Raw genomic sequence first — 14,232 nt, 5'->3', positions numbered from 1 at the left:
GTTGAAGTATCTGCCTCCACAGTATTTGTTTGTCAGTGATAAAAATGCAGCACCCGTCCACAAACGCACTACAAGGTCAGAAGTTACGGTCAGCTGCAGTTCAGCTGCTCCAGGGGTTTAAGTCTTGCTCAAGGACTCCTTATATTACAGCCTGGCATTTGCTAAACACTGGAAAATTGCTAGCCTGCCTCTCTCCACGGACAACAAAATCTGTCCAATATGACTTGTAAAGCTTTACAAGTCTGTTTTATCCACATGAACGTAAGATTCTGGAGTATTTTCAGGGCAATGTACAAAAAGAGGAAAAATATTTAATAACGTTTGCATATGTGTTGCCATTTTGCTGATGGCTCGAGATGGGGTTGATTATTCTGGCTCAGTTTTTATTGCGTTTGTTCTCTTGACTCATGACAGAAAGAACATTATTCTACTGTAAACCCATTGTAAAATTGAGACATTGCCCCCCCCCCTCGCTCTCTACCAACATGTCCCCTGGGCAATATTACTATGGTAATTTACTAATGTTAAACACTCTAAGTAGACATGGTGTTTAAGTCTGACCTTAAAACGGCCATCTAAAAAGTTTGGTTGGAGCGATAATGTGGACATTGTGAAATAATATTATCCTGTGACCAGTAGTTTGACCTCGGAAAATCATGAACAGTTTTACCATTAACGCCTTCTCTTTAAGGAGGGTAGTCAGAGGACTGTAATGACTTTGCATAATGAGTTACACTTTTTTCCCCTCATTGGGTCTGCTTTCTAAAAGATCTCTGTATTGTACAGGAGAGAGTGCTAGTCTCTTTTATCTCTAGAAAAAAAAAAACCTTGTGGCTACAGTTTGATCAATTAAACTCCTGAAAGGACCCCCCTCCTCCCTTTCTTTCCTCTGCCTGAGAGGAATATAAAGTTATCAGTCTTCCCAAGCGATATGAGGACGGAAATAAGTAGTTTGTCTATAAAAATGTCCAGGTACTTTATCAGCGTCCCAGTAGGCCCCGAGGCCCTGACACTGTTCAATGTGGCTCCCCCTGTACTCCAGTCTCACATGCGCCCTCTTTTTTTCCCTCCTCCCTCTCTCCCTGTCTACTTCGTCTCTGCCCAGGGCTGGTTACTCGTTGGGTGGGGTGTTCGCTCCCGGCCCCGCACCTCAGTGGGATTGACTGGGGCTCGAGCCCCAAGTGAGGTTATCGATTTCAATCAGTGGCTCGGGAGATAGGAGCTGAATGATGCTGCAGACTTTAAACAGTGGTCAGCTGCATTGTTTGTTGTTTGGGGTGGGGGCGAAAAACGCTGCAGGAGGAGGCACTTTGACGAGGAGTCAGATAAACACACAAACAGAATCACTCATAGAAGGAGACGTCTTAATCGTCTGGTTCAGAGTTTTGCTGCATCTTAGCGGGTGCATTTCTCAAAGTAAAGAGGCTGAAAGAATTGATGAAGAAGTAGAACGATTTTTTTCAACCACAGATGCTGCACATTAACACAATTAGATACGGGCACTGCAAGTGATAACGTTGGATTATTGTTTTTGCGCATAAAACAAATCATTGTTAAGAATTCCCATCACGATTCTCAAGAAGGGATTTAAAAGAACCGCTTGTTTTGTTCATCAGGCTTCCAAAAAGTCAGATATATTTTGTTCTATGTCTTGCGTGCACTATTTTTAAGCATTGTTTGCATAACGCGTGGCTTAAAATGACGCCTCCTTACTCAACTAGTCGCTTGTATAATAGGAGCAGCTGTATTTAGAAGCATCCTTTTAGAGTTTAGGAGCTGTTTGCACGGGCAGCAGACATACGCGCTGGAAACAGCACTTTGCCTGATTGCGTTTCTAATTGCATTTAATGTAAGCTAATGTATGAAACTGAAAAATGGCCAACTTGGCAGATCAACAGTAAATGTTGATTGTGTAATGTGGTGAAAGGACAGGGAGTTTAAGCAATTAATATTCTTCAACGTGGCATTCGTTCAGCAGTACATCGGCTGTTTTACTTTTTCAGTAGATGCTGTTCAAGAGCAACGTGGCAACTTTTTTTTTTGTTCCATCATTGTTCACAGGAAAAGTACGAGCATAAAGACAGACTGATAAAGTTCCTGTTTTGCTTAAAGAGGGAAGTTAGTTCACGCAATGAGGGCACTGCAGTGTTTTCTGCTCTCAGAAGCATTTGCATCAAGGCCAGGAGATTAAACGTGTGGGTTGGGAACTGGAGAGAGTGTGTTGTCTCGCTTGGGGCCCCCGATGCCAGAGTTCTAGCTTTCATCGCACAGGGTGAAAGATAACTCCTGGACGTTTCACTCTGTGTGGCTACAGGTGGGTGGTTCACATGCTGTAGGTGGCAGCCTCGGTGGAATTCACGCAGAAGTACAGAGGAGGTGGCTGTGGGCAAATTGTTTCACAATTGCCAATGTTCAATACTCTGTACTGAGATGCAGAATCCTACACTGTGTCAACTCATTTGTGTAGTTAGATGGTATTTGAAGTGTTATGGTAATATGTAAAAAAAGAAAAGAAAAAAGTAGGTGTTTGGGTTTGTTTTGTTGCATGTATATAATTGCGGATTTTAGGTATCACAAAGATCCAGTGAAGTGCACGGGTACGCGAAATAACCTTAGGTGGCATTTTGAAAGAGAAAAATGATGCCCGACATTAAAGGGCGGAAACAACTTTTTGATCAAATAATTAGTGGGCTTGTCAAAAATGTACTCTGTCATTTGTGCTTTCAAAATGACACCAAAAACAGATACACAAATACAATCTGATTATTTGGAGGTTTGACTGTTCCCCAGTATGTTGTGCTTTAACATGTCATTGAAGACTTCAGGCAAGGTGTCTGCTTGAGACATTATGTAATGTAGCACTCTGGGCTGATCCCTACACAGTGCACTAAAACATGCATAATTTCCAAGAGTTTTTAGTGTATATATATATATATATATATATGTATTGGGGAAAAAAGAAAATATGGATCTAATTCTCACAGATATTCTCGTTAAAGGCTCCATGTTCACTGCGTTTGTGCTGGTGCTGGGCTGCCTGCTGCAGAGGAACCTAGTGACCACAGAGGGGCACCGTGGGACCAACTGCCTCATCTTCTATGCAGTGCAAATGGACGGAGGCACCAGAGCTGCCAAAGCTCTGGCTGAGCAGCATGGACTGGAGTTCGTACAACGGGTCAGTGCATGTTTAAAATCTCTTTGTTACTCCAACCTCAGGGCCTGCAATTTACATTTTCTAAATCTGGATTCTAAGATTTCTTTTATTTTGTTTTATTTAAGAGCTGCCAACGAGCTGACTTCTATTTCCTATTTGAGGGATATCTGACTTTCATCAAATTATAGCTGCATTTGTGAATATTTCATATCTGATCAAAGATGCTTGGAGTGGGCTGGCCGCACAGCGTAACACACACACACACACACACACGTATAAAAAGACACATCTATGCTCCCAAACAGGCACACACGCCTCTCTTTCCCCTGAAACCCCCACTTCCCTACTCAGTATGTGGAATAGGCTCAGTGTGTAAGTCTTTAGAAATTATTGGGTCTTTAACCATTTTCACAAGTTTTAATCTGTGACGCTACAATCTTTCTGATTAAGACACATCTGTGCTTTAAAGGTTACTTTAGTTGTTGAGTCTCAGACTGTGTCAGCTCCATCAAAAAGTTCCCAGCTACACTGAAATAAAAAATGAAATAAATAAATATAAAAAAAAAACAAGGGCTCGGAGCTGGTCTCGGTTAGGTGCAGTACAGAGGTTTTGCCTTTTTTGTTTGGAGCGAGTTCAAAGAGGGGGTTCAAGGGTGTAAGAGATTTCGAAATGAACCTCGTCTGATTCTCTCCACTGTGAATGTTTCATGAAAGATTCTCGGCGGAGAGAGATTTAAAAGGTAAGAACTTTTATGAATCGACACCCATTTCTGCTGTGCGCTGTTATATTCAGGATTTTAAAAGGGGTTTTGTTTAACTTGTGCTTTTCAAATGTAAAGTCTGACTAATCCAAAAAAAATGTTATAAACACATAGTTGAAGTGGTTCACTGTAAAAATCTTAGACAATTGAGCGTCCGTATATATTATATATTACATGCATTTAACAGCATATTGACAGTTTCATTGTAAATAATGAAAGAAAATACTGAAATTGTGAATTTTTAGATCTAGAATATTTACAACTGTCACTGTTCGATGTATAATTATAGAAATCAGACCAAAATATTAGTCTTACTTAAGACTCCATTTTTCTTATTTTTTGTGATTTGAAGTTATTGATAAGGGATAAGGGTAGGGTGTGTGTGTGTGTGTGTGTGTGTGTGCATTTTGGCATTATTGATAGCAGTCAGTTGGAGTGTCCGCTGGCCTGGTGTGAGGCTGTTTGCAGCACTGGCTCCAGGGAACATGGACGCGAGCTCATTTCAACCTTGGCCCTGCTGCCTCTGCTGCTGCCGCCTGGATCATGAATAAAACATCTCTTTGACCTTTATCAGGAGTGTATTGGACAGTCCACCCCCGTCTCTGTCTTTCTCTCTGCCTGTCTCTCTCTCTCCCTCTCTCATTGTCCCTCATGTATACCCACAAACACCTCTTGTTTTTTCCTGCATTGTTTTCTCCTCTTTTAGACACTAATGATGCAGCGATCTCTTGTAATCACCAAAAAAAGGGAAAATATGTTTTTTAAATCTATTTACATAAACTTATTGTATTTGTGCATATACACAGTGCAGTGAGGAAAAAAACACTAAACATGTTTTCTATATGTGTTGTTGAGTTCAGCACCCATAGTCTGGTCATTCAAATTAAGGGGTGCTGGAGCTTTGATGTCCTGGTGTAAGCCTACAGTGGCAGTCTGTTGTCAAGGATTTACACTAATTGTGTGTTTCTGTGTTAATAAGTCGTCCATCCCAGCAACACCAAAACCCAGACAAGAGCCTTCTACAACCCCCACTTTCCCCATCCCCTCAGGTCCAATCTGCTGACTGGCTTCTTTTACCTGTCTGTCGCCAGAGGCTGATGCTAAATGTCACTGACACTAAATCGCCTTTGTTAAGTCAAACCTATTTTAATTGTGTCACCAGTGATTTGCGCATTCTGTGCTGCAAATAAAGTGTATCAAGAAGAAGCAGGGGCTTCACATTTTCCTGTGAGATATATATATATACATATTATTTAATTTTTTTGAAAACACTGACGTGGAATAAAAAGTCTGACAAGCCCAGTGCCAGCTTGGGAGGATTGTGATGTCTACTGGCATTCCAGCAGTAATGCTGCATGACTGGAATGGGAATCAAATGTCTCCATGCTGGCACTCAACATATTGTTGGTCCCTTTGATTTAGTGTACAGCATCCAGGAAAATGTCATCGCATGTCTCCATTGTGCAGACTTGACATATCCATTTTGCAACTGTAAAATACAAAGAAAAACAAAAGCAAAATACCCGAGATGATGTCTTTATGCCACACGGACAGATTTACCATCATCCATTGCAGTTGCTTTTTGCAGGTGTCCCTCTTTTTTTCCTTTTAGCAGACATACCTAAGCATTTCCTGTCACTTTTTGCGATTCTTAAGCGTGTCTAAGTGATAGAGTCGATCCATTCACATTTATATAATGCCTTACGCATTTGCTCATTTGGGAGGCTTTAAAGATGGGCTATAGTTTGTCAACAATGCTTGAAATTAAATGGCAAATCAGCTCATTCCCAATTAGATGAGATGCAGTGAAATGTAGCAAAATATAATAAACGACGCGCATTCAGAGACTCCTGTCACACAATGGTGAGTCTTTTCGCTCCAACCAAGGCGGCGGTGGTGTAACCCACTCATTACAAAGCAGAGAGAAAGAGCTGCTCTGTGTAGACAGGTAATGGCAGCCATCACAGGTGCAGAGTTTTACACACACACACACACACACACACAGAGGCACAGAAAAAAAGAGACCCTGATCACGATCTAAAATAGATGATTTTCTGTTTCGCTTTATGTCGACACAAAACAGCGTCGCAGCGACTTGATATTACACACTGATAAAGCTCGCAGGCTTACTCACAATGCAGCCAACCCAGTCTTCATGATACTGCATTGTTTACAGGTATTATTTCTTGCTTACTTAAGAGTTTGCAAATCCGATTAAAGCCAGATTAGCTCTATGTTTTGCATTGCTTTTATTTTAGCTGAGATCACTGCTTTGACAATTAAGTGCCTGTCCCATGTTAGTGTGGTGTGTTTGTGTGTGTGTGTGAGAAAGGGTTTTGTCTTGAACTCTGACTTCAGGAAGTCCCCGGTCTCCAACCAATGGTAAAAGGCCTCCCAGATTCCCCTTCTCTCCAGTGAGGTGGAATACTGCCGGCAGATTACCATATCATTACCATATCATTAGCATAACATTACCGCTGCACAGCTTGGCTCGCTGTCTTCGGACGTGCTATCAGCTCATCGAGAGATTCAATCCCCCAATCCGCTCCCTGCTTCCACCCTCCCCTCCTCTCTCCTCTCTCCCCCCCTCTCCCTCCCCTGCCTCTGTACACAGAGGTGTGTTTTCCATCTGAGTAAAGCAGATGTAATTGAGGTAGAGCACTGGATTTACCGGCTAAATGAAATCACACAAACGCTTCGCGATCAGCCGGGGCCGCTGTCGTACACATTCAGAGAGCTCCCTCTCCGAAACCTCGCAGTGCTGCACCCAATTCAGAATTTTCTAATATCCTCTCAGAAATAGCCTCAGTCAGATGCTAAGCTATGTCAAGCCTTACTCTGGCTGGATTACTCTAGGCTGTTATATTATGACCAGGTGAGTGTGTGTGCGTGTGTGTGTTGGGCCAAAAGGGAAAAAAAAAAGAAAAAAGGCCGACCTGCCACCATCTTCTACCTCGCCCCTTCCTCTCCCTTTTCTGTACCGTAGGGCACTCGGGGGCACCCAAAGGGACACCAATCCTCTAATGGTTGTGAGCAAGGGCCCATTCCATTAGTCAGGGGGCCCGGAGTTCATCGCTGCTCCTCAGCGCGAGGAGGGTGGAGGAAGCGAAATGGAAGCAGGTGTTGGCCGGGGGCAACACAGAGGGCAACTCAGCACCAGCTGCATGCTGGGAAACGCAGCCCCCCACCCCACCACTCATCTCCACTCCTTCTCCGCCTATTTCTATTTCCTCATCCAAGTACAGAGCGCACACCTTGTTCATACAGAGCACACACACACACACACACACACTGACTTCCTATCACCCGCTTTTGTCCCCCAATTTCATTCATTCCAGTAAGCTTTTCTCCATTTTCCTTATCTCTCTCTTTCTCTCTCTCAGCCTCACACACTCGTTCACTCACTCATTCACTCTCGCCTATCTCCATCTCTTTCATTTTCTCTCTCTCTCATCCTCTCTCTCTCTCTCCCCTTGCTTACCACCCAGCCCCTCCCCTCGCTCCATCTTCACACATACCTCACTCTGATTTGTAAATGGAGAGAGGACTTGTATGAGGAATATGTGGAGAAGATGTGCTTTCCATCCCAGCTGGGAAACTCTGGAGGGAGACGAGCGCAGAGAAGAAGAAAAAGAAGCAGAAGAAGAAGAAGTTGAAGAAGGAGGGGGCTGAAATTATGTTACCACCTCCGCTCTCTCTCTCTCTCTCTCTCTCTCGCTCTCTCTCTCTCGCTCTCTCTCTCTCTCTCTTTGTGTCTGTCGCTCTCTCTCTGTGGGCTTAGATGATGTATGGCTGCAAAGGCCACATGTTGGCCGTGTGATGGATTAAAGCACTTTGTAGGAAAATTACTAAGAGCGCCTCGGCACATCCGAGTCTAGCCCTTAATAAAACTCTCTTCAATATTGAAATGGAGAGAGAGAGAGGGAAATACAGAGAGATAAAGAAGATAAAGGACAGTGGTGGACAAGAGCGGGGAGTGGGGCGTGCCAGAAGCCCACAAACACCCTCACACACACAAGGCTCTTGTAGGTGATATGAAAAATTCAGAAATGTTGATAAAATTGCATGTTTTGAAGCTTTACCGTTCAATTTTACTTTGAGTTATTTGTTTTGTCTTTATCCATAAAAAGAGCTGAAAAAAGGCATAAATGAAAGCAGAGCAGATTTTATGAAGCGCTTGTTTTTTTACATGCTTTGCGGATGAACTTTCAGGACATGCTTTTCACTTACCGCTGCTGTGGAGAACACCGCCTGGTGCTGTTTTTGCGATTTTTGCCTTTTAGTAAAAATGAGAACCTCAGACAGCAGAAGAATCCCGTTTAGACATTCGTAATAGGACAGAAGTGCGCATGAGTTCAAATTTTCACAAAGCACATTATTGTTGAAGCACTTTCTGCTTTTTTTTTTAAGTCATCAGAGTATATGCCTCACATTTAAAATCTATGCAAGGATCAAAAAAGCCTCTTTTTTTTGGACTGTTTAACCTTCGTTTTAACAGTCATTACATATCGAAACATTAGCAGTGAACTTGGTGTCACTTTTTATTAAATTGCGGTTAAATTGGAGCCTATAACCAGTAAAATACAGTCATAATTGTAACCACCTAGGAGTTAATTTTCTTTCAGCCTTATACTATATAAAACCCTGTGGTAACTCCTAGATGCGTTATCGTTTAAAAACTCATCAGTCCCAATATATTTCCTTTTTAAGATGGACAGTAAAAATCCCTCCACCCCCCCCTCCACTCGTTTATATCATTTCGTTTGCTGCCAATACTGTAACCAACAAGGCTTAACTGCTCACCCCATTTAGCCCCTAGCATCCCCCTTCCATCGCCCTCCCATCTCTCCTTTTTCTGCTTTTCCATAGTTGAGGCTGTGGAGGCCACAGCCCCTGTAGGGCTGTTAGTGTACACACCAGCTGCTGTTTTCTCCATAGGGTGGACTGCCTCACGTGGCTCTCACACACTGCTTCAGTGGCTCTTGATGTCTGTGTTTGTTTTTGTTTATCCTTAATGCACCCCCCCCCCCCACCCCCCATCCCTCCCTCCCTCCCTCCCTCCCTCCCTCCCTCCATTGCTGTTTCTCTGTTTGTCTGCTGGAGGCTGCCAGCAGCAGTGAGCCACGCAGATCCTGGGGATGCTTCAGCACCAAGAAGACTCAGAGTCTGACTGCACTGAACTGCAACCACAAGCTGTTGTACACCACAGTTATGACAGGATATGTTTTTGGGTGGACATGTATTCTGTCTCTTTCTTGGACTTGTAGTAGCCATTATGTATTTTTAGTTACAGTGACCTGTAAATGAGTGTGAACTTGTAACATTGAGATAATTACAGTAATTATAATAGCTGACTCTGTATGTGGTAGGGGCTGCTGCAGTGTGAGTCTCTGTGTTTCTCACGCTGTGCATACACACAATGTAGAGTCTGAGCCACATTAGCAGAGCAGTCGGAGCCGAGCGCCTAGTTCCTGTAGTTACTTGTGCAATATGCCCAAAATGAACTTGAGGCGTAAAAATACGCTCAGGCTTTACAAGTGTAAAATACAAGCTGTTATTACCCGGCTGCTTCCTGGTGCTACAAAGCCGCAGCCCTAAGGCTGTTAAACATATGTCCCAAATGCTGCAAAAGCAGCTTAAAAATAAATATAAGTTGTTTTTTTCCCCCAATATTCTATCTTAGCATTGATTTGGAGTCCGCTTTCTGACCACCCCATGATATAAATCCAGCATTCGTGTGCCTAGTTTTGTGTTTTTCTGTGAGTGTGTTTAGTCTACATTTGGAAGTTTTCGTGTAGACCACCACGTTTAGTAGCTAACTTGACCGAAGGCAACTGGATTGCTTTAAGTTGTTTGAAGACATTTCACCTCTCATCCAAGAATCTTCTTCAGTTTCCAAAAGGTGGAGAGTCCCAGGTATTTAAGCCCTGCTTGGGGTTGTCCCAGGGAGGAGGTGGTTGTTGATCCACTATTAATCATGTGTGTCACCACATGAGCCAAGGCGTAAAATAGGCGTGGGAGATTACCACCAGAGATTTTGTGTGAAACCACTCTGTGAGCGTGCGCCACCTAATCATGTGACCTACTGAGGTCATCTCATGCATGTTATGATACCAAGGACTCTCCACCTTTTGGTTGTAGAACTGAAGAAGTTTCTTGGATCTTCAAACATCTTCAAACATGTTAAAGAAGTCCAGTCACCTTTTGTCAAACTCTTAAGAGTACCATGACCTGGATGACTGACTGACATGCTCGTCCTCTGTTTGTAGTTGTAACTCACACTGTAAGACAAAAAACAGCATGCTGAGGTGAAGATGCTAAGATTTTCATTGGGAGAGACCAGAATGGATTCGATTATAAGTTAGTACATCAGACTTCTCAGGTCGAGCAAAGTTACAGAGGCATGGCAGAGATTTTGGACATGTGCAAAGGAGGGACAGTGGATATACTGGAGACCGGATCTTTAAGATGGAGCTGCCACACAAGAGGAAAAGAGGAAGACCTCAGGGAAGATTCATGGATGTAGTGAAGGAGGACATGCAGAGGGCTGGTGTGACAGAAGAGACTGCTAACGATAGGGTGAGGTGGAGGCAGATGATCTGCTGCAACGCCTAAAGTGAGCAGCTAAAAGAATTTTGTTGTCGTTGTCTTTTATTTTATTGAAGCAATTCTTCTCTGTTTGCTTGTAGTTTATCTTGGACTTTTGACTGGTACAAGCAAGAGTTCTCCAACTGCTTGTCCACTTCTGCTAATTACGACATAAAGCAGCAATTGCATGTTACATTTTACTCCATTAGAAACATAACAGTTATTTGCTCAACATGAGTAACAGTCATATGATATATCTGTTATTTTTATGCTTAGCCTACTTATGAAATCTGGTAAGCTTTAAGCTTGGCAAACCTTTAGCTTTTAGCTTGTGTTAGCTAGCCATCAGGTCAATTCAGCAGGAAGTCCAGAACACATTAGTGAGTGACTACCTTGTGATGGGCATCATTGTCACTTATGTCTACTTTAATTACATCAGTCCTAAAAAAGCAGCTTTTCATGGACCGATTTGACTTCAATAAGGGTTATTAAAGAAAATAAATTAATGGATCATTTATTTCAAAACTCCTCAAGTAAACAATAAAAAAAGAGTTTGGCTTTTATTAAAAAAAATAATATTAAGCACAGCTTCCAAAGAACAAAAGACAGAGCAAGTATTACAGTACCTGCAGCTTTTGAGCTTTGGTATTTTGTTTCACAGCGCTTTAAATCTGCTTGTTGCTTTCAAATGTTGTTTTGATTTTAAGGCTGGAGCCTTTCAATCATATGCAGCACAGTATGCTGATCTGAGTTGACACTCGAGGAGCGAGTACAGGCATTTCTAACACAGAAGAATCAATCAAAAAATCAAATAAACTCTGATATGGAGAGATATATGAGACAGTAGCACTACGGTAACTCAGTAATACAATGAAAGGCTATAACACAAAAACCCTCCGCTTCACATAATAAGCAACTGTGCTTGCACCACAAAAGTAGTGCTTTTTTTTTTTTTTAAAGCAACAGGCTCATTTGATACTGAGTCCATTTTCGTGATGTTATAAAGTTGCTTTTGTTTAAATCAGTACTTTGAACTGTTGAAATCTTTTCACTGGTTCTCAGTGCAAAAGTGAGAGTTTAATTAAAGCTGAAAGAGAATCCAGCAGCTGCGTGACAGAGTTATTCAGTGGGTGTGATTAGAGAGCACTTCAAGTGTCAGTGTTTTATACAGACTTTACTTTTTTCTGTCTTGACTAATAATACTTTATAATCTAAAGATTATCATTTGGGGGGGCTTTTGGATCAGAATATATATTAAAAAATATATATATATATATATAAAATAATATGGTCAAGTGACAGAAGTAATAAAGAGCAGGAGGTTTATATATCCAACTGAACTGCAGTTTTTCATGAGCAAAAATAAAGCAAAACAAAAAGCCGGGACAATTATGATTCATTTAGTTAATTGAATAATCTATTCTTCTTCTTGTTTGACTCCCAACTTGCATAATTGCAAAAGAGTTTTGTTGTTGGTTCAAAATATATTGTGTCCAAAATATAATCCTTAGAGCTTCCCGTCACTTGTTCTTCTCAGGCGCAGCATCCTGATCCAAGGAAAAGTTGTAGATTTTTGCTCTTTATCGCAATTGTTTGATATACAAGACATACAATTTTGAGTTTATTGAGTATTTTTTTAGTAGTTGTTAGCAATTTGCCGTGCAGCTATGCGTTCTTTATGGTGTTTATATTTTGACCATGCAGGTCAGATTACCTTGGGAACTCTAAACAATGCCCAATACTTTATGTTAATGTTTTTGTCAGTATTCCAGATCTTTTTGTTTTTTCCAGTAATCACTGATATCGCCAAGTTAATGCTGTTCACACAAGATCGTATTAATATTTCTCCAGGACCATCACTGTAACTGATTAATCTCGTGATGTCACAGCTTTGCACCTCGGGAAAGAATGCTAAAGCTCAGCTTGCTCTGTGCCGAAGCAATGTAGTGAGACAAAGTCTGCATAATGATGAGGCTGTGCTGGATGAAAGGATCAAGCACGGGACTTTCACAAACAAGGCTTTGTGTCCCATGTGAAAACAGTTATTATTATTATTGGACTTGTGCGTGCTCTTGTCATTGTCAGCTTTCAGTTTGCAGTTATGATTGAGTTTAGGAAAAAATCATGGTTTTTAACGGCAAACAGAGTGATAACCACAAACTGAACAGCAGAGTTTGGCTTTATGTCACAAATCCCTGACTGAAAACTTTTCCCATGTGCATTTTTTCCCTGAGTTGCTACGCTGTGACATCACAAAAATGTGACGATCAATTCCAGTGATGGCAAATCGGATTATGATGATGATCAGGCTCCAAATGTTGAAGACTGACAGGACTATACTCTGAGACTTTAGTGGTGGGGAACTTTTTGCAGGGTCATAAAGTAGGCCAACGTGATATCTACAGTTTTTAGTATTGCCATAATTATGCAACTTGTATTAAATATATACAATGACTGTATTGCATATACACCTTCTATGATTTTCTGGTACAAAAGGTACACAGCGAATAGAGAGCCAAAGATCCAGAGCCTTTAGGTCAGCAGGAGGAGGTGTGTCAGATAATGCTACAGTTCATCTGAAACATGAACTTGAAACATGAAAAATTCAAACGTGCTTGTTATGAATTGATTTGCGGTTCTTGAAAAATCATAGGTGTGGTCTCCTTGGTTTTTATATATTATGTTATCTGAGGTTTTCTGCACGTTTTACCTCATGTGGGAAAATATTCATTTACTTCTCCCCATTCATCAGGGCTGTGGTTTCTTATTCTTTTTTTGCAAGAGGTGCAACAGCATGCTTTTCTTTAATGCAGTTCAATTCAGTTTTATTTATATAGCGTCAAATCACAACAGATGCCTGAAGATGCTTTATATTGTAAAGTAAAGATCCTACATATGTACAAATTACAAATGACATTCAAAGTTTAATCAGTTTGTAATGGCGATATGTTCATATGTAAATATGAATTTAAAAAGACATTTTTACAGGACAGTCTTGGAGATAGCAGTAAATTAATAGTAATTTATCATGAACATCTGTCTCTACCCAGGATCTTTATTTGCAGTGGCAACATAGTTAAGTTCAGTTTTTTTCTTTACAGGCTTTATACAGCAGCAACACTGTCATGCATATACCCTCTCTATCAGTACTTTGTAATAAGGTCATGGATTGGGGAGATTCAGTTAAGCAATAGAGACCCTGAGAAGAGCCTGTTGAATAGTGCTGTCTGTCAACTTATACCTTATATATATCTATCTAAGGTCTGAAGGACTAGTTAAAGCTGCTCTCAGTCTGGGGAGAGGGTGATAGGTCAGGGTGCTGTGCATCCATGTGCCAGAGATTCAATCTTAGCATAATGCTTTAGAAAAACCTCTGAATTTAAACAGGTTTGTCTGATCATGAATCGCTGTCTTTCTAATCATATAATAAAGGAATTTGCAACCCCCAATTTTCATCAGCTGTTTAACACATTTATGTCAGCAGGCACTCTTAACTACCTCCTACTAAAAAGATACCAAATACATATATATTTTTAACTAGTTCGCACGTTCTTGAAGGCATGTCTTATTTTTTCTGAAACATGCTCCAGTTGATAGGCATCCTACAGCATGATTGTCAAAATGTGAAACGTTTGAATCTTTTTTTCTACACAGCTAGATTTTAATTTCTTTCAAAAGATGTTAAAATCTGACTGAGAGTTTAGTATTTTATTATCTAAACTGACAGTA

The 14,232-nt window shown here is 41.2% G+C and overlaps 1 protein-coding gene across 1 annotated transcript in view; it reads left to right on the top strand.

Annotated features, from left to right (window-relative positions):
* The window catches only part of LOC102794715 (furin-like protease kpc-1), a 201,978-nt gene that overhangs the window by 2,271 nt on the left and 185,475 nt on the right, over positions 1 to 14,232 (top strand). Inside the window, exon 2 of the mRNA XM_035909559.2 lies at positions 3,000 to 3,175. Within this exon, the coding sequence (XP_035765452.2) occupies positions 3,005 to 3,175 (171 nt within the window). The 5' untranslated portion in view covers positions 3,000 to 3,004. The remainder of the gene's footprint in view (positions 1 to 2,999; positions 3,176 to 14,232) is intronic.

This window comes from Neolamprologus brichardi, chromosome 11 (assembly GCF_056152115.1).
Source record: "Neolamprologus brichardi isolate AB-2024 chromosome 11, ASM5615211v1, whole genome shotgun sequence".
Taxonomy (NCBI): Eukaryota; Metazoa; Chordata; class Actinopteri; order Cichliformes; family Cichlidae; genus Neolamprologus; species Neolamprologus brichardi.
Note: the sequence above shows the minus strand (reverse complement) of the source record. Positions and strands in the feature narration are given on the sequence as shown.